Raw genomic sequence first — 21,791 nt, forward strand, 5'->3', positions numbered from 1 at the left:
GCCTTTCCGTTCACCTTCACACTCCTGGGCCAGACTACACTCAATCATAGGACCTACTGAAGAGATGAGTCTTCAATAAAGACTTAATTAAAGGTTGAGACCGAGTCTGCGTCTCTCACATGGGTAAGCAGACCATTCCATAAAAATTGAGATCTATAGGAGAAAGCCCTGCCTCCAGCTGTTTGCTTAGAAATTCTAGGGACAATTAGGAGGCCTGCGTCTTGTGAACGTAGCATACGTGTAGGTATGTACGGCAGGACCAAATCGGAAAGATAGGTAGGAGCAAGCCCATGTAATGCTTTGTAGGTTAGCAGTAAAACCTTGAAATCAGCCCTTGCCTTAACAGGAAGCCAGTGTAGGGAGGCTAGCACTGGAGTAATGTGATCAAATTTTTGGGTTCTAGTCAGGATTCTAGCAGCCGTATTTAGCACTAACTGAAGTTTATTTAGTGCTTTATCCGGGTAGCCGTAAAGTAGAGCATTGCAGTAGTCTAACCTAGAAGTAAAAAAAGCATGTATTAATTTTTCTGCATAATTTTTGGACAGAAAGTTTCTGATTTTTGCAATGTTACGTAAATGGAAAAAAGCTGTCCTTGAAACATGGACATCTTGATATGATATGTTCGTCAAAAGAGAGATCAGGGTCCAGAGTAATGCCGAGGTCCTTCACAGTTTTATTTGAGACGACTGTACAACCATCAAGATTAATTGTCAGATTCAACAGAAAATCTTTGTTTCTTGGGACCTAGAACAAGTATCTCTGTTTTGTCCGAGTTTAAAAATAGAAAGTTTGCAGCCATCCACTTCCTTATGTCTGAAACACAGGCTTCCAGCGAGGGCAATTTTGGGGCTTCACCATGTTTCATCGAAATGTACAGCTGTGTGTCATCCGCATAGCAGTGAAAMTTAACATTATGTTTTCGAATGACATCCCCAAGAGGTAAAATATATAGTGAAAACAATAGTGGTCATAAAACAGAACCTTGAGGAACACCAAAATGTACAGTTGATTTGTCAGAGGACAAACCATTCACAGAGACAAACTGATATCTTTCCGACAGATATAATCTAAACCAGGCAAGAACTTGTCCGTATAGACCAATTTGGCCTTCCAATCTCTCCAAAAGAATGTGGTGATCGATAGTATCAAAAGCAGCACTAAGGTCTAGGAGCAGGAGGACAGATGCAGATCCTCGGTCTGACGCCATTAAAAGGTAATTTACCACCTTCACAAGTGCAGTCTCAGTGCTATGATGGGGTCTAAAACCAGACTGAAGCATTTCGTATACATAGTTTTTTCTTCAGGAATGTAACGGCGGTCTAGATCTTCCTCCTCCTCAGACGAGGAGAGGAGAGAAGGATCGGAGGACCAATACGCAGCGAGGTATGTAGACATAAATTAATTTTATTGAAAGACGAACACGAACACGAAAACACTTGGAAATTTACAAAATAAGAAAACGACGTAGACGAAACCTGAACATGGAACTTACATACTACACGCAGAACTCACGGACAGGAACAGACTACATCAAACGAACGAACAGCCAAAACAGTCCCGTGTGGTGCACAGACACGAAAGACACAGGAGACAATCACCCACAAACAAACAGTGTGAACAGCCAACCTATATATGGTTCTCAATCAGAGGAAAACGTCAAACACCTGTCTCTGATTGAGAACCATATAAGGCTGATTACAAGACCTATACATAGAAAACAAAAAACATAGAAATGCCCACCCACACGCACGCCCTGGACCGGCTAACCACATACAAAACACAACAGGAAAAATCGAACGACAACGGAACAGCTAAGTGTTCTCAGCCGCAACAGCTTTTTAAACTTTTCTTTCTGATAATAGGAATGGCAGACGTCCGATCATACGGCCGAATAGCTATATTTATCACTTTCTAGGCTTCAAAGGCTTGGCTACCTTTTTCAGAGTCTTTATTACCACCATGCCCACTTTTAGTGAGCTTATGTCACACCATCCGGTGGATAGAGAGCCTTAGTAATTATATTCAACCACTAAAGAGGTGCCAAGCACACGAGAAGCAGCTCCTTTCATAGTTCTTTAGTTGGCAAATAGGTCCAGATGCAGCTTGAAGGTTTAGAGGCCAGTTTATTTCATCATTGTGTCAAGAGATATAGGTATACTTAAAAAACACACTTGAGTGTCTCCCTTATCCTACGTCTGAAAGAGTTGTGCAGACTCAGACAACTAAGCTTTGGAGGAATAACGTAGATTTAAAAGGAGTCCGTTCAATTTGCTTTCTAATGATCATTCACACTTTCCTCAAAGAAGTCAATGAATCTATTACTGCTGAAAGTGAAAGCCAATCCTCTGCTTGGGAATCGCTCGACCTTCTTTAGTTAAGCTTTGTGACAGTATCCAAACACTACCATTTCGGATTTCTTATTCTCCTCAATTAAGTTGGAAAAAATAGGATGATCCGACGCCAGCAGTGAGGGCTCTTGATACTCACCGTACGTCTTTCATAAGCCTTATCGAGACGACTTCCACAGTCCGCCCTTGGACAATGCTTGGCCCCAGTCTCACCCGCTTCCAACTTTCTCCTCGCATCGAAACACCAGCCACATCATACCCAACCGCCTTCAGAGGCATCGGGATTTTCTGCTATAAGGACTAGTTTCTGTATGACAAAGTTTTTTACTTTTTAGGTGGTGCAACTGCATCTAGGGTATTGCGCAAGGTTTAAAAGTTGAGTCCTCAGTTAGGTGGTTAACTGATTTTTGTCTCTGAGTCCTTGGGTGGGCAGAGGGAGGTCTGAAGGGCATCAAGAACCTTTTCGGTTGTCTGAGAATTTCATAGCAATGACTTTTGATGTCCTCCTGGTTGGGGTCTGAGCAGATTTATCTTGTTCGATTGCAAACGTAGAAAAATGTAGTCCGATATTCCCAGATTATGAGGAAAAGCATTTAAGATCCCACAACATTTATTCCATGGACAAAATTAGTCCAGAGTATGACTGTTGCAAGTAGTAAGGTCCGGAGACAGTTAGACAATAACCCACTGAGTGATGAGGGCTCCGAAAGCCTTTTGATGGGTCTGTGGACTTTTCCAATCGTGAATATTAAAGTCATCCAAAAATGTGAATATTATCTGCTATGACTACAGGTCGCTTAATATAGGCCCAGGAGGCCTGTAACAGTAAGCTTAAAAAGTGATTCAGTAGTTGCCATAGATTTCATGACTAGAAGCTCAAAAGACAAAAACATAGTTTTTTTTTGTAAATTGAAATTTGCTATCGTAAATTTTAGCAACACCCACCTTTGCGGGATGCGCGCGGGATATGGTCACTAGTGTAACCAGGAGGTGAGGCCTCATTAAACACATGTAAATTCATCAGGCTAAGCCATGTTTCAGTCAGGCAATCACATCAAGATTATGATCAGTGATTAGTTCATTGACTATAACTGCCTTGGAAGTGAGGGATCTAACATTAAGTGGCCCTATTTTGAGATGTGAGGATTACGATCTCTTTCAATAATGGCAGAATGGAGGAGGTCTTTATTCTAGTGAGATTCCTAAGGCGAACACCGCCATGTGTTAGTTTTGCCCAACCTAGGTCGAGGCACAGACACGGTCTCAATGGGGATAGCGAGCTGACTACACTGACTGTGCTAGTGCAGACCCACGAACCTGGCAGCTGGCTACAGGTAAATCATCGATGTTTTTGCGACCGATCTGTTGACGATGACATGGATAGGCATACACGTCTGGCGTTTTCGTCATCGGCACAGATATGAAAGGCTGCCTAACGGTAAGACAAGGGGTGCGATCTGTTCTTATTTGTAACAATAAGCAGTGTGCAGAGGAAATTGAATATTAAGGAAGTTCGAGTAAGCGCTTATGTCATGAAAAGCGTAGACCACACTTTTACCAAGAGAGTTTTTCATCTATATTTTTCGTAGCTATTTACTTCGGCCGTCGGCGACCGAGGATTGGCGCTCGCTTCGCCGTTCCTAGAAAACATGAGCCTATCTGCTTGTCTTTTTATGTGTAATATTCCCTCACACTTGGTACGCCACCAGATCACTAGGTTCATTACATACATCGGCAAACTACTGATATATACGAAGCAACGTCAACTCACCATTCGTATGACAGTACACAGAGAAATCAGTGACCTTTACCGCAGCGGACTGGCTTTCTTGCAGGTGTTCCGTTCGTTTTTGGCCTACCATGGCAGCCCCAATACACATTTGGATCTTGATCTCAGCCAGCGACGCCTAATCGCACAGCGCGCGAAAAAGGGCAAACGAACAGGTTGCCTGTAGGCTTCGGAGACGTGGCACATGGGGGCGTCCACTCTAGCAATATCGCCAATGTCAGTCTCTTGAACCCAAAAGTTGAAGGTTGCTAAATCCAGCCACGATGGTAACATTCCAGAGAGAGCATCGATCCATGTACGATTCGTCAGGAAACTGCGTCTGGCCTCCTCACGGAACAGCTGGCTACAGAGGTCAGTGAGCAGCTGGTGTGCCGAGACGTATACGTCCGACAGAAACAAACATCTTCTCTGGTAACCGAACGAAGGGCGGGGGTATGCCTTATGATATAACGAGACGTGGTGATTCATAACAACTACGGAACTCAAGTCATTGATCTAACCTATCTAGAATTTCCTCACAATCAAATGTCGACCGCATTATCTCCAAGGAATTCTCTTCGTTATAATCAACCGATATCTTACCCCCCCCCCCCCCCCCCCTCCCCCCCCCCCAAGCAGACACATCGATGCCCTGAACGAACTTTATCTGCATCTTTGTAAACTGGGAAAACCACACACCCTGAGGCTGCATTCATCGTAGCTGGGGATTATAACAAGGCATTAATCTGAAAACAAATCCCTAAATTCTATCAGCATATCGATTGTGCTACAGGGCTGTAAAACCTTGGACTCATTGTTATACTTAACTTCCGCGACGCAATAAGGCCCTCCCCCGCACTCCTTCGAAAAGCTGACACGACTCCATTTGTGCTTCCAGAAACTAAAACAACAAGCTCCCTCACTCAGATCGCTTTCAACGCCCTAGTCCGACCAATCTGATTCCACGCTTCAAACTGCTTCGCTCACGGTATTGGGAATACTGTTCACCCATTCGTCCAACAACAATATTTGACGAATAACGCTGATCGATGAGGAGATCAAGAAAGGCATGACATGCGTACCCACAGCAACGATTAAAAACATCTCCAAACACGAAAACCGTGGATTGATGCAGCATTCGCGTGAAACTGAAAGCACGAACCACTGCTTTAACCAGGCAAGGTGACCGACAACATCACCGAATACAACAGTGTAGCTATTCTCTCCGCAAGCAATCAAACAAGCTTAAGTCCAGTATAGAGACAAAGTTAGAAGTCGCAATTCAACAGCTCAGACACAAGAGCTATTGGGCAGGTCTACAGGCAAGTCACGATTACACAAAAGAAAACCAGCCCGTTGCGGACACAGAGTCATTACTCCCAGACAGGCTAAATAACTTTTTTGCATCGCTTTGAAGGTCAATACAGTGCCACTGACACGGCCCCGCTACCAAAAACCTGCGGCTCTCCTCACTGCAGCCGAGGTGAGTAAAACATTTAAACGGTTAACCCTCGCAACGGGCAGGCCCAGACGGTATTCCCAGCCGGTCCTCAGAGCATTGCGCAGACCAGCTGCTGTGTGTTTAAGACATATTCAATCAATCCTTATCCCAGTCTGCTGTTCCACATGCTCAAAGGCACCATTTTTCCTTTCCCAAGAAAGCAAGAACTGAGCTAAACGACTACCGCCCGTAGCACTCCACTTCCTCATCATGAAGTCTTTGAGAGACTATCAAGATCATATCACCTCCACCCTACCTGAACCCTAGACCACTCCAATTGCTTACCGACCCACATAGTCCACAGACGACGCAATCGCAACCACTGCACACTGCATACCCATCTGGACAAGAGGAATACCTATGTGAGAATGCTGTCATCGACTACAGCCAGCATTTACACCATAGTACCCTCCAAACTCGTCATCAAGCTCAGACCCTGGGTCTCGACCCCGCCCTGTGCTCGGGTCCTGGACTTCCTGACGGGCGCCCCCCAGTTGTTGAGGTAGTAACAAACATCTCCCCCCGCTGATCCTCAACACCGGCCCACAAGTGCGTTCTGAGCCCTCTCTGTACTCCCTGTTCACCCACACTGCGTGGCATGCACGCCTCCAACTCAATCATCAAAGTTTGCGACGACACTACAGGGTAGGCTGATAGCCAACAACACGAACGCTACAGGGGAGTGAGGCCTCGGAGTGTTCAGAAAAATAACCTCACACTCAACGTCAACAAAACAAAGGAGATGATGTGACTTCAGGAAACAGCAGAGGAGCACCCCCCTATCCACATCACGGGGACAGTATGGAGAAGGTGAAAGTTTTAAGTCCTCGGTTACACATCACGACAAAACTGAATTGGTCCACCCACACAGACAGCGTTTGAAGAAGGCACAGCAGCGCCTCTTCAACCTCAGGAGGCTGAAGAAATTTGCTTGTCACCAAAACACTCACAAACTTCTACAGATGCACAATCGAGAGCATCCTGTCGGCTGTATCACCGCCTGGTACGGCAACTGCTCCGCCCACAACCGTAAGGTCTCCAGAGGGTAGTGAGGTCTGCCACAACGCATTCACCGGGGAAAACTACCCGCCCTCCAGGACACCTACACCACCCGAGTCACAGGAAGCCATAAAGATCATCAAGACAACAACCACCCAACCACTGCCTGTTCACCCCGCTATCATCCAGAAGAAGAGTCATACAGGTGCATCAAAGCAGGGACAGAGAGACTGAAAAACAGCTTCTATCAAGCCATCAGACTGTTAAACAGACCACCACTAACAGTTAGTGGCCGCTGCCAACATACTGACTCAACTCCAGACACTTTAATAATGGAATTGATGGAATTATGTAAAAGTACCACTAGCCACTCTTAAACAATGCCACTTTAATATAAGTTTACATACCCTACATTACTCATTTCATATGTATATACTGTACTTCTATATCATCTACTGCATCTCTGCATCTTTATGTAATACATGTATCACTAGCCACTTTAAACTATGCCACTTATGTTTACATACCTACATTACTCATTCATATGTATATTACTGACTCTATACCATCTACTGCATCTTGCCTATGCCGTTCTGTACCATCACTCATTCATATTTTATGTACATTATCCTTATCCCTTACACTTGTTGTTAAGGTAGTAGTTGTGGAATTGTTAGTTAGATTACGTTCGTTATTACTGCATTGTCGAACTAGAAGCCACAAGCATTCGCTACACTCGCATTAACATCTGCTAACCATGTGTATTGACAAATAAAATTTGATTTGATTGATTTTATTACCACCACAAACCGTGCTGGCACTTAAAGCGCACTCAACAAGCTATATAAGCCATACGTAAAACAATAAATATATCACCCAGAGCGGCACTCTGGTGTCGGAGCGTCACCAGGAGCGTGATCAACTGATCAAGACAAAGAAGAGGATTGTGACTCACAGGAAAAAGGACAGAGAACGCCCCCATTCTCATCGATGGGCTGTAGTGTAGCAGTTGAGAGCTTCAAGTTCCTTGGCGTCCAACACTAACAACCTAACATGTTCAAGCACACCAAGACATTGTGAAGAGGGCAAACAAAACCTATTCCCCCTCAGAGGAGCATTGCATGGGTCCTCAGATCCTCAAAGGGTTCTTACAGCTGCATCATCGAAAGCATCCTGACAGGTTGCATCACTACCTGTATGGCAACTGCTCGGCCTCCGACCACAAGGCACTGCAGAGGTAATGCGTACGTCCCAGTACATCACCGGGCTAAGCTGTCTGCCATCCAGGACCTCTATACCAGGCCGTGTCAGAGGAAGTCCTAAAAATGTCAAAGACTCCAGCCACCTATCATAGATAGCTTTCTCTGCTACCGCACTGCAAGCGGGTACCGGAGCGCCAAGTCTAGGTCCAAGGCTCCTAAATAGCTTCTACCCCCAAGCCATAAGGCTCCTGAACAGCTAATCAAATGGCTACCCAAACTATTTGCATTGCCCCCCCCCCCCCTCTCTCTGGAACACTGCTGCTACTCTCTTAGTAATCTATGCATAGTCACTTTAATAACTCTACCTACATGTACTGTTACCTCGACACCGGTGCCCCCGCACATTGACATACATTGACCTTGACTGTACCCCTGTATATAGCCCCGCTATTGTTATTTTACTGTTGCTCTTTAATTATTGTTATTCTTATCTCTTCTTTTTTTTTGTATTTTCGTAAAATGCATTGTTGCTAAGGGCTTGTAAGTTAGCATCTCACTGTAAGGTCTACCTACACCTGTTGTATTTGGTGCATCTGACAAAATAATATTGATTTGATTTGTGAGATCATAGCAAGAGCTGCATGTACCACGTATGCAAAGAAATCATATCCTTTGCTATTTAGTGAGTTATTATCCCAGTTATAGATATTTTGTCGTCAGTAATAGGGGAGTGATTGCTTCCTACAGAGCACAAACCGTGTACATTTCTAGAACACTTTGAAAATTAGTCAGGAAAGAGCTTTTTTTTGTCTTAAAGGGCAGTTAGAATTTTGAGACAGCTTGAAAAACTAAGTAGCCAATAGGCAAAGGGTAGCATACTTTGTCTGATTCCTGTAATAATGTTACGGGAATAATAATGCATTTTATTTGTAAAGTGGTTCTTTGCATCAAACAACACAACAACATTTTCAGTGACCTTTCTGAAGACAAGTGATAAAAGGGTAATATCAAGCTACGTTGAACACCACATATGGCTGCTACTTTAGCTGAATTGATAGAACAGCTATTTCCATGTTAAATATGGGATGCATTTCCGTCCATGGTAGGCCACTCTGATAGGCCTACATTATGATCAAATAGCCACAGTTGCCTTCTTGGCCACTGTTAAAACTGTAACTTAAAGCAGGTACAGACTCAGTGTTCACAGTAAACGTGCGCTGGAACTTGCACAGAATTTTCACAAGTGTCAAGTTTGCACTCAGTAGACCTGAAATTTGCTCAGTGCRGAAAAGTTTAGGGAACATTGGTTGGATGTTTTGGATGGAGACACACGAACTGACTGGCAATCTCAAAGCCCAGAAGAGTCTTAGTCTAGTTATAATCAAATAAACTATTTCTATGTAGGTCAGTCTTGAGACCACATATTGAGTGTCTCGGTCTTGTCTCGGMGTACTTGGTCTCAGACAGCSAGGATTCATCATTTCTTGCCGAGACCAGCGGAGTAAAAAACGTATAATTATCAGCTTCCATTCAGTCAGCGCATAAAACCGCTTTGCCAGGCCAAATATGTACACTTCTTTCTTGAAACGTGAATATTTTAARAGCCTTCATATCTATTATAGACATGTTTACTCAGTGGCGAACCTATAGGCCTTCAGTGTGTGACAGGATTGTGTTTATGAAAGGACAGCAACCGTAATACCAGCGCACTCATGTACCAGTGAACTTTCTAAAACACAAATGGCGATTGTGTAGGCTACTTTGTACATGATTTCTCTATTGTACTACATAATTGATAAATCATAATACATCCACTACACTACTTTGATACGCATCAGTATATGCAATGCCCACTGAAAATAAAACTGGGTATACGATTTATACCTGCGTATACCCTCCACTATACCGCTGTAGTGGAGGGTATACGCAGGTATAAATCGTATACCCACTTTTTTTTCAGTGGGCATTGCATATACTCAATTCTTAATCCCTACTGATGCGTATCAAAGTAGTGCAGTGGCTGTATTACAATTTATCAATTGTGTAGTACAATAGAGAATGTTAACCCTAAGCCAACAAAAACTGAAGAGATTAAATCAAAACATCATTCAAAATAACAATATAGTTATCATAATTTGTATATTATTATAAGAARTATTGTATAAATCCTTAGCCCTTCTCTGAAGGCGTAGAAAGCCTATTGTTCCCCACTGTGTTTGGGTTAGTAATKATTTGTAGAGTGGCTCTATTTACCCRCAGWATGCATTTTTAACTATTTTGAATGTCTAGAGAATCCARATGTTGTTCTGAAATATGAACACAGAAATACTGGACATTTTGAACTCTTATTACGGTGGTGATTTGGCAAAATTGCAATCATGGTCTTGAATTGGACACATTTTTCTTGACTCGGTCTCGGACCCCTTGTCACCCTCCCGGTCTCTGTCTTGACTCGATCTCTCCCCCGCCTCCGGTCTTGACTCAGACTTGATTTGCTCTGGTCTTGAATCGGTCTCGAACACAGCACTATTTAGAACATCCACCCATTCATTCATTCTCTCTTTCCTTCCCTGTATGGCCCAGGCTGGGAGGTCAGTGAGCACTTCCTGCCCCACGGGTTGGAGCCACTACAGGAGGCACTGCTACATCCTGAGCCCTGGCGTGGCCAGCTGGAGCAGTGCTCAGCGGGCCTGCACCTTACTGTAAGGAGAGCTGCATTACATGTACTACTCATAGGCCCAGGTTAAAAGTAGTAATCTACTGCTATATAAGGAATGTCTTTAGTAGCCTCTAGCCATTCTGTTGGTTCTGGAGGATAGGTGATCCGCCTATGCATTAACTACTAATGTTCTGTTTTTAATGCTCTTTCTAAGGTTTGACAGCAATCTAACAAGTGTCCAGTCGAAAAAAGACATGGCTTGGTTATGGAAATTTGCTGGGAAACAGGCCTTTTGGATCGGTAAGGGGAACATTGCTATATTCTCTGTTCGCAAATTATCTGACAGCAGAACACAGAGTTTTATTTTTCCTGAATACTTGTTTCATATGTTTACAGGCCTGTCAGGCAGCCCGGGACATTGGACCTGGACGGACGGCAGATCCATGTCATTCTCCAGACTCAAGAGGGACCGAGCCCAAGAGCAGCGGCRCGAGAGTGCTGCCTCTAGATCCACATGTGTGTTAGCCCAAAGCCAGAAAACATGGACACCCATGACCTGCACCACGGCACCAGAACGCAGATACATTTGCTCTTCACCAGCACAGAATCACTGAAGAGGAATGTGGATTACCACACTTAAAGGGCAATACCAACACAAATATTGGCAATATTTTATTTGGGGTAGTGTGCTATAGATGTTTAACTACAGTAACTAAGCACAAGCTGAGTCATTGATAGTGTCAGCTGGTTTTCCAGGGTGGTTGAAGGATACATGGCAAACCTACTAGTTATTGCATGTCGATAGAGAGTTTATTCATCATCTGAGAATCAAAATATCACATGTAAAGGACTATCCAAGTAAAGTGAGACCCAAATATACATTAGTTATTTTATAGAGGAAAATGTCAATGTAACTACATTACCCTTCAGATAAAAGATAAGCCATATACTGTAAGTGGGTGCTATTCTAGAGGGTGGGTGGGGTTAGGAACTCAATTACTGTAGTACTACATTGTACTACGTTGTACTTCAGTTCAAACACCGAAAGGTTTAATTTCTTTAAAAAAAGATAGTCTCTGACATTATTTACAGTTTACCTTGAAGCTGCTCTGTAAATTTGTTCATAATAAAAATCTTGAATCTTCTAAAATGTGTTTTCACCATTGCTACTATTCTAACATACTCTGTGCATTTATGTGCATTACTGTTGCATTCCAAGCTTGTTTTGATGCATTCCAAACTGATTTTGAAATGAATGCAAATGTTTTAGAAGACTGTTGTGTTGTGATTTGGGACATTTTTGGATTGAATTAAAATGCTCAAACTACTTGATTAACAAAAAAAGACAAACATTTAGGCATATCCATATAGTTATATGGGCCTTTCTCATTTACTGTGTTTGACACACACAGAACAGGTCCTCGGAACGGTTTTTAAGTTGACAGTGTTTCTTCACGGCGCTTTATTTATGTGCGACAACGACGAAGGAAATATGGCGGCGGCCATGGTGCAAATGTCTTGTTTGTACCGTGGGATGCTAGCGGTCAGGGCAACTGGAATACGACCGCTCATCCCAGGTCTGGTGCCGTCGCATTTTAGAGCATTTTCTGTGAAGAAAGAGAAAGAGCCGGAACTGGAAGACAATCCATATTATAATAAATATCAGGAAAAGATAAAGAAACTACGAAAGTAAGCGCAAAGTCAAACGCTAGCAAAGATTAGTTAGCACCAGGCTAATATGCTTGTCAGTGGATAATGAACAGGGCAATGAAATACCCAGGTGTAATAACCATGGGTAAGACCTGGTGACCGTTAAGTATTGCCCTACTGTGTTATCTAGCTATATGTGTGTATGTTATGTAACGGTATGTATGTACAGTTGAAGTCGGAAGTTTACATACACCTTAGCCAAATACATTTAAACTCAGTTTTTCACAATTCCTGACATTTAATCCTAGTAAGAATTCCCTGCCTTATGTCAGTTAGGATCACCACTTTATTTTAAGAATGTGAAATGTCAGAATAATAGAGAGAATAATTATTTTTTTGAGCTTTTATTTCTTTCATCACATTCCCAGTGGGTCAGACGTTTACATACACTCAATTAGTATTTGGTAGCATTGCCTTTAAACTTGTTGAACGTTTTTTGCCACAACTTTGGAAGTATGCTTAGGGTCATTGTCCATTTGGAAGACCCATTTACGACCAAGCCTTAAACTTCCTGACTGATGTCTTGAGATGTTGCTTCAATATATCCACATAATTTTCCTGCCTCATGATGCCATCTATTTTGTGAAATGCACCAGTCCCTCCTGCATTAAAACACCCCCACAACATGATGCTGCCACCCCGTGCTTCACGGTTGGGATGGTGTTCTTCGGCTTGCAAGCATCCCCCTTTTTCCTCCAAACATAATGGTCATTATGGCCAAACAGTTCTGTTTTTGTTTCATCAGAGCAGAGGACATTTATCCAAAAAGTACGATCTTTGTCCCCATGTGCAGTTGCAAACCGCAGTCTGGCTTTTTTATGGCGGTTTTGGAGCAGTGGCTTCTTCCTTGATTAGTGGCCTTTCAGGTTATGTCGATATAGGACTCATTTTACTGTGGATATAGATACTTTTGTACCTGTTTCCTCCAGCATCTTTACACAGTCCTTTGCTGTTGTTCTGGGATTGATTTGCACTTTTCGCACCAAAGTACGTTCATCTCTAGGAGACAGAACACGTCTCCTTCCTGAGCGGTATGACGGCTGCGTGGTCCCATGGTGTTTATACTTGCATACTATTGTTTGTACAGATGAACGTGGTACTTTCAGGCGTTTGGAAATTGCTCCCAAGAATGAACCAGACTTGTGGAGGTCTACAATTTTTTTCCTGAGGTCTTGGCTTATTTCTTTTGATTTTCCCATGATGTCAAGCAAGGAGGCAGTGAGTTTGAAGGTAGGCCTTGAAATACATCCACAAGTACACCTCCAATTGACCAAATGATGTCAATTAACCTATCAGAAGCTTATAAAGCCATGACATCATTTTCTGAAGTTTTCCAAGATGTTTAAAGGCACAGTCAACTTAGTGTATGTAAACTTCTGACCCACTGGAATTGTGATACAGTGAATTATAAGTGAAATAATTGCCGGCCAATCAGATTGCTCAGATGACCGAGTCTGCAGTAACATAGCAGGCATAAAAGAAAGCTACGGCAAAATGTATACTGTGAGATTTTAAATCAATGACTAGAGAGAGACTGTCAACGAATACAGCAACGAGCTGCTGTTTTTATGAGTGAGTTCATGTTTAAGTTCTTACACAGCACTGTCAACACTTTGTATTCAATACTTTTATAAGCCATAAAATGTGCTTTCTTCCTATTTACACTCAGTGCTACAACAAGCAGTGCAGCTGTAAAGAATGAGTAGGAAAGTGTATTTATAGGCTTGCGTTGTTGTTGTTATTATTAGCGGCTTGGGTCTTTTTTGATATCAAGGAATATTTCACTTTCTCGGTTAATAGGAGTGACCTCATGAATTTGTGCCTGAGGCAGAAATAATGCGGTGCGACTCGAGTTTCACCATCAGCTGGAAGACGGTGTCCCTTTTTGGTCAGTGTCAGTGGAGGAAAGGGAGAGCCGAGGGGTGTTGAGAGACGGACCCTCAGTCTGCTGCTCTCCCTCCGCTGAGACTGACCATCTGATGCAGGCACCATCAGCCCAGTAAAATAAAAAAGCAAATTATTTAAACGTATGCTCACTCAGCTGTGTCTCACAAGTAATACAACAATGGATCTATTACTGGTGGGATCATATAGCCTACCTCAAATTTTGAAATATATATATTTTTTAAATGTCCCGAACAACAATGCATTGGCAGGTAAATTCAAGCAAAGCCAGTATGCGGTGATAATGTGTTGGGCRCATAGGTTACTGCACAAACCTCATTGCTACAGTACTGTTTTTAATTGGTTATTGTTGCATAGGCTTACATTTTTTAAGTCATGTTACTAAAAAATCAGTGCTGTAGATCTCAGCCTGCATTTTGACTCAGAAAGTGATCTTGACTCAGAAAAGGTTGGTGACCACTGCTCTAGGCTGACCATAAGCTCTCAAACTCTAGGTGGCATTTTTCAACCATTAGCTTCGCCCACGACTACCTCAAAGCAAGTTTATTTATATAGCCCTTCTTACATCAGCTGTACAGAAACCCAGCCTAAAACCCCAAACAGCAAGCAATGCAGGTGTAGACGCACGGTGGCTAGGAAAAACTCCCTAGAAAGGCCAAAACCTAGGAAGAAACCTAGAGAGGAACCAGGCTATGAGGGGTGGCCAGTCCTCTTCTGGCTGTGCCGGGTGGAGATTATAACAGAACATGGCCAAGATGTTCAAATGTTCATAAATGACCAGCATGGTCAAATAATAATAATCACAGTAGTTGTCGAGGGTGCAGCAAGTCAGCACCTCAGGAGTAAATGTCAGTTGGCTTTTCATAGCCGATCATTAAGAGTATCTCTACTGCTCCTGCTGTCTCTAGAGAGTTGAAAACAGCAGGTCTGGGACAGGTAGCACGTCCGGAGAACAGGTCAGGGTTCCATAGCCGCAGGCAGAACAGTTGAAACTGGAGCAGCAGCATGGCCAGGTGGACTGGGGACAGCAAGGAGTCATCATGCCAGGTAGTCCMGAGGCATGGTCCTAGGGCTTAGGTCCTCCGAGAGAGAGAAAGAAYGAGAGAAAGAGAGAATTAGAGAGAGCATACTTAAACTACACTTCCTGAGTTAGGCTTMTACACAGGCTTTCGGAGCATGATAGATAGTGATTGAGCACAGGTGGTCGCATCTGTTCTTATGTAAACAAGCGCTGTTACATGAAGATAGATATAAGCGTGTGGGAACTCTAACCCTTACCCTTTCAACGTGTGTATCAATTTAACCTTTTWGTTTTTTGAAAATGTATTCCCAACTGACATGAAAGATAAGGTACTTTTGCTTCCAAAACCGTACCGCAATCATGCGTGTCAATGTTCAGATTGAGCGTCTGGGCTCTTAACAAAACACCCCGGTACAGAAGAATCCTTCGTCCAATGACTCTTATGTGTCATGGATCTGCGTCATGATCACGGGCTARGCTGACCTGTACCTTAGTTTTGAATTTACACATTTCCTAACCAGAAGTTATTTCATTTTTTTTTAGTGCCAAACCTCAGGAGTTCAATGCTCGGRTCGAGAAGCGAATTGAAATCAAGAGGGAGCCTCTTGGACACTCTAAACAAGCAGAGTTTGTCAAAGTCATGGAGCAGGAGGTAAGTTAATACAGAACATATTTTGTTGGGTGTAATCATAATGCTRAAACATTGTCTGTTAGGCTACCTACCGTTGCTTTGGGGTGCGTGCATCCTCTTCCCTGTTGTAGAAGTCTTTACGCTGAAAGACTGCGAGTCCATAGATGTATCTTTGACAGCCTTCGTACCAATATGCTCTACACCAATGTAGGGAAACACTGTTTGATTGACTCCAATTTGATATGTACCAAATCTTATCTTATTTGCAGTTGGAGAAGCGTGACAAGCAGGCTGATGGTTCAGGCAGATTCACTAAAGACAAGGTGAAAATTAACAAATGCTGTCCTCGATAGCATTGTAAATTGCTGAAGAGAATGTGGAACGGCATTGATTGATACTATTGACATTATTGGATTGCATTTGTATACAGCTTTTCACAAGGTTTATGAGCCCATTACTTGTCACCCATGTATGAGGGTAACTCACCCCGTACACCTGGGTGATCCCATTAACATCTTTTTTGTTTTTGCAAAGACCCTAGGATCTATCCTCAACTTGGACTTGATCTGGGATAATTCAGGAGAAGAAATTGCAGAGGTATGGGTATTTACATATTTGGAGATTAAATGTCATATCTAGGTAAAGAACCATGTTATTTTTCATGTTCTCATAAGAGGAATGAAACATATGTTTAACTTTCATTCTCTGTTTTCAGCTGTGGGGGCAGTATTTTGCCACAAAAGACACCATCAGTGCTGTCATACCAGTAAGTTTGCTATTTTGTCAGAAAACACTTTTGCCAGTAATTTGACTTGCTTTGCATAACTATTTATTGACCTTAACAAATGTTTTCTTGTAATTGCATAATTATTCCTCCATTTTAGGCTCACATTTTTGAAGTAATTTTCAACCGAGCTAAGTCGAACCCCGCGGTAAGAATCCCACTGCTCAGTGTCTATTAGAACTGTGCTGTAATATGTCAAAATATTTGATGACAATAAAGTGTGTTTGCAATGACATTGCATACAAATTGGCAAATTACAAATTCTTTGCCAATTTGTCTGGCGTAATGACTAAAGTCAGAGCAGATGTGATTGTAACATGCAATAAAGACCACTTGGTGGCAGTATTGCTCCAATAAAGAATGCATTTTATTATTTTGAGATGTTATCCTCTCGAGTTCACAATTCGAACTCTTGTTGGTTGATGGCCGCAAAGCAGAATGATAGTAATTTAATGTCAGATAGTTTAGTAAAGAAACAGTTGAAAATAGACAGCGGTGATGATGATTACAATCTGTGACTCCCCTATCTCCAGTTCCTGTATGCGTTACCCCAGAAGGAGGGCTATGAGTTCTTCCTGGGCCAGTGGTCGGACCACGAGCTCCATTTCACCTCCCTCATCAATGTCCAGGTATTATTCAAATATCCCAAAGGATGTTAATATTCAATTACTTTCTGAGAAATAAATGTGTGTATTTTTTGTAGGGGTGAAATGCTTTGTCTAAAATGAAATAAAAGTATTTGTCTGACTTTGCTACATAGCCTACGAGGATAAACCATTACATGAATATGTTTATAAAACAGTTTTATGATTGTTTTTATGAGCGCCCCATACAAAAGACGCACTGGTATCCTACAACCGAGGTAAAGTTGGTTTTACATTCAAGACATTCAACAGACATTCGCCAAAAGCCATTTACAAATGTAAAATTCAATAACTAATTCACTGTTTGTCACAGAATCATCAAACTAGATATTATTTATTCTATAAATTTTATCCCCTTTTCGTGGTATCCAATCGCTAGTAATTACTATCTTGTCTCATCGCTACAACTCCCGTATGGGCTCGGGAGAGACGAAGGTCAAAAGCCACGCGTCCTCCGAAGCACAACCCAACCAAGCCGCACTGCTTCTTAACACAGCGCGCCTCCAACCCGGAAGCCAGCCGCACCAATGTGTCGGAGGAAACACCGTGCACCTGGCCCCCTTGGTTAGCGCGCACTGCGCCCGGCCCGCCACAGGAGTCGCTGGAGTGCGATGAGACAAGGATATCCCTACCGGCCAAACCCTCCCTAACCCAGACGACGCTAGGCCAATTGTGCGTCGCCCCACGGACCTCCCGGTTGCGGCCGGCTGCGACAGAGCCTGGGCGCGAACCCAGAGACTCTGGTGGCGCAGKTAGCACTGCGATGCAGTGCCCTAGACCACTGCGCCACCCGGGAGACAAATTTCTTGTTAACAAACTATAGTTTTGGCAAGTCGGTTAGGACACAAGTAATTTTTCCAACAATTGTTTACAGACAGATTATTTCACTTATAATTCACTTTATCACATTTCCAGTGGGTCAGAAGTTTACATACACTAAGTTGACTGTGCCTTTAAACAGCTTGGAAAATTCCTGAAAGTGATGTCATGGCTTTAGAAGCTTCTGATAGGCTAATTGACATCATTTGAGTCAATTGGGGGTGTGCTTGTGGATCTATTTCAAGGCCTACCTTCAAACTCAGTGCCTCTTCGCTTGACATCATGGGAAAATCAAAAGAAATCAGCCAAGACCTCAGAAAAACATTGTAGACCTCAAGTCTGGTTCATCATTGGGAGCAATTTCCAAATGCCTGAAGGTACCGCCTTCATCTGTACAAACAATAGTACGCAAGTATAAACACCATGGGACCACGCAGCCGTCATACCGCTCAGGAAGGAGACGCGTTCTGTCTCCTAGAGATGAATGTACTTTGGTGCGAAAAGTGCAAATCAACCTTGTGAAGATACTGGAAGAAACGGGTACAAAYGTATCTATATCCACAGTAAAACGAGTCCTATATCGACATAACCCGAAAGGCCGCTCAGCAAGGAAGCAGCCACTGCTCCAAAACCACCATTAAAAAAAGCCAGACTACGGTTTGCAACTGCACATGGGGACAAAGATCGTACTTTTTGGAGAAATGTCCTCTGGTCTGATGAAACAAAGCTTGGTCGCAAATGGGTCTTCCAAATGTACAATGACCCCAAGCATACTTCCAAAGTTGTGGCAAATGGCTTAAGGACAACAAAGTCAAGGTATTGGAGTGGCCATCACAAGGCCCTGACCTCAATCCCATAGAAAATGTGTTGGCAGAACTGAAAGCGTGTGCGAGCAAGGCCTACAAACCTGACTCAGTTACACCAGCTCTGTCAGGAGGAATGGGCCAAAATTCACCCAACTTATTGTGGGAAGCTTGTGGAAGGCTACCCAAAACTTTTGACCCAAGTTAAACAATTTAAAGGCAATGCTACCAAATACCAATTGAGTGTATGTCAACTTCTGACTCTCTACTATTATTCTGACAAAAAAAACATGAAACTAGGACATTAAAACACTGGCATAATTATCATCCACATCCATTCACTTAAAATATGTKTTTTAAAGTATAAATATGCTTCTAAGACCACTGTCTTTCTGGACATTTTAAAAGGTTTGCCAATAGTTCTTTCTGCAAGGAATGTGAATTGAAAGGGATATGTAGGCGATGTAGTTTCTCCACTGGTACAATGGGTATAATGTGTGGTAGTTGCACACCTCCCTGCTGTTTTATGTAGAACTGATTTGGGCCAGTTGATTTTTGTTTTTCATTATCTTTTGTGACAAACCTAATTTTCACATTGGCTTTGTGCTAGCAGTTTAAGAGAGAAAGAGAGCAAATAGCATAGGGACAGCCTAGTTGAAGTCCTAATTTTTAATGGTTAGTGCCAGTAGATTGCAGAGGGGTTCACATACAGGTCAGAGGCAAATCATAATGTATACATTTAGCCCAGATACAAAACATGTATCGTCCACTTCTTGTGTTATTGTTATCCACCCTCTGGTATCTTTCAATACACACAGTATATATGTACACTACCGTTTAAAAGTTTGGGGTCACTTCGAAATGTCCTTGTTTTTGAAAGAAAAGCAAAAAAAATTGTCCATCAAAATAACATCAAATTGATCAGAAATACAGTGTAGACATTAATGTTGTAAATGACTATTGTAGCTGGAAACAGCTGATTTTTAATGGGATATCTACATAGGCGTACAGAGYCCCGTTATCAGCAACCATCACTCCTGTGTTCCAATGGCATGTTGTTAGCTAATCCAAGTTTATCATTTTAAAAGGCTAATTGATCATTAGAAACCCCCCTGGAATTTTCATTCAAAACAAAAGTTGTAAAAGTATGCTAGACTTTTATAGAATAAATCATATGAAGTTTGATGTTTCTGTGACAGTGAATTAGTTATTGACTTATACCGCTTTAAATGGCATCTTATAGATTTTCTGTATTTATATCAAATCTAAACTGGAATTTTTATTCAAAACAAAGGTTGTAAAAGTATGCTAGACATTTATAGAAAAAAAAACATATATTTTTATGTTTCTGTGACAATCGATTCATTAGTTATTGATTTTTACCATTTTAAATGGCTTCTGGCGAATGTCTGTTGAATGTTCGAATGTGTGAATATAAAACCATCTTTACCTCGGTTATCCTACACACGTTTCACACTTGTTGTTATTGTCAGTCAAGCAAAGCGGTGTTTCCCCAAACACATTTCTTCTTTAAAACACATGTATTTCAACTCTCCGGATATCCGAAAGTAAAAAAAAAACATGATATTCAAATAGATAGTATAGATCAGGACTCTCAACCCTGTTCCTGGAGAGCTACCGTCCTGTAGGTTTTCACTCCAACCCTAATCTACCACACCTGATTCTAATAATTAGCTGGTTGATAAGCTGAATTAGGTTAGTTACAACTGGGGTTGGAGTGAAAAGCTACAGGATGGTATCTCTCCAGGAACAGGGTTGGAGACCCCTGGTATAAATGATATACTACTATATTGTATAACACATGATGTTTTCCTGACCCTCTCCACAGACCATGGGAGAGCACGCCCCCAGTCAGTTGATCCTCTACCACTACTCAGACTTGCAGAAGGATAAGGGTGTAGTGCTGATGACTGCTGAGATGGATCCTAAGTTTATGGTAAGTTGTTTCTAACAAGCCATTGTACATGGTGCAATGCAGTTCCGCTTGATCATAAAAATGTTGAAGTCAGTGTTTGAAATCAGCAGCAGAAGAATCCAATTATGCATATGCTCCACGTGCAACTTAACCGTTACCCATACAGTCTAATCAGACGTGTATACAAACAGCACATTAATAAATGATACTTGTTGTGGTCTAAGTAGAGGAAAGCTTTTAACGAAACACTCTTTTGCAGACCGTACATCTGGCTCAGTGCTTGGCCAATCAGGTGCAGCTGTTCTACGGAACCCAGCGGCAGGAGACCTTCCGATTGGTGGAGACCTTTAACCACAAACCAGCCGACTTCAAACACATGGCAGTGATCGCTGAGTTGGAACAGAYCGGCATCAATCCTGCACTCACCTCTGGAAACTAGATATAAGAGTTGTCAGACTGTAAAATGATGCTCCAATTCACCACAGGATTGGAATCGCCAGAGGACGTGGTCATTCATTTGGAGCCTCTTGCGTTTGCGGGGGATAATGGATGAAGTCTGTTGCTTGGGACTTATGACCAGGTTGAGCAGATTCATCAGTCAAAATGTATGCTAAATTCRTGGGCATAGATGWTGTAATGAATCAYTGTTATTTAATCTTATCAAAGCCTTAAATGTTCTTCCTCACCTCGTCCCTGTCAATCTTACAGTTGCACTTGACAGTAGTCTCATCTTCCATTTTTAGYGCCTAGGTTACGTCCCAAAAGGCKCCCTATTCCCTAAAGAGTGCATTGAATTTAACCAGAGCCTTATGAGCCCAGGTCAAGGGTAGTGCACTAAAAAAACAGATTAGGGTGCCATTTGGGACGRTYTCCCAGTGTTTTATGTTTTCCCATCGAAATATGCWTGTTATTTTTGTGTACAATAACTGCAGGAATTTTGCTTTCAAAACATAAGGGACTGTACAATGAGGTTGTGTACATACCTATCTAGCTTTGTGGTTGACACATGGATGAACTGTGTAATACAGTAAAAAAAAATGGTTAGACAATTTGCCTCCTTT

The 21,791-nt window shown here is 42.3% G+C and overlaps 2 protein-coding genes across 2 annotated transcripts in view; both read left to right on the forward strand.

The window, feature by feature from the left end:
- The window catches only part of frem1b (Fras1 related extracellular matrix 1b), a 73,268-nt gene extending 61,641 nt beyond the window's left edge, over positions 1-11,627 (forward strand). The window contains 3 exon segments of the mRNA XM_070447489.1: positions 10,402-10,520; positions 10,692-10,777; positions 10,874-11,627. Of these exon segments, the coding sequence (XP_070303590.1) occupies positions 10,402-10,520; positions 10,692-10,777; positions 10,874-11,091 (423 nt within the window). The 3' untranslated portion in view covers positions 11,092-11,627.
- Positions 11,628-11,933: 306 nt separating this feature from the next.
- On the forward strand, positions 11,934-21,654 carry atpaf1 (ATP synthase mitochondrial F1 complex assembly factor 1). Its single transcript, XM_024004350.2, has 9 exons — positions 11,934-12,166; positions 15,657-15,765; positions 16,014-16,067; positions 16,279-16,341; positions 16,460-16,510; positions 16,629-16,676; positions 17,062-17,157; positions 20,644-20,751; positions 20,990-21,654. The coding sequence occupies exons 1-9, from the start codon at positions 11,946-11,948 to the stop codon at positions 21,167-21,169; spliced, it is 930 nt and encodes a 309-aa protein (XP_023860118.1). The 5' UTR covers positions 11,934-11,945; the 3' UTR covers positions 21,170-21,654.
- The last annotated feature ends 137 nt before the right edge of the window (positions 21,655-21,791 follow it).

The sequence above is a fragment of the Salvelinus sp. IW2-2015 genome, linkage group LG16, assembly GCF_002910315.2.
Source record: "Salvelinus sp. IW2-2015 linkage group LG16, ASM291031v2, whole genome shotgun sequence".
In the NCBI taxonomy this organism is placed as follows: Eukaryota; Metazoa; Chordata; class Actinopteri; order Salmoniformes; family Salmonidae; genus Salvelinus; species Salvelinus sp. IW2-2015.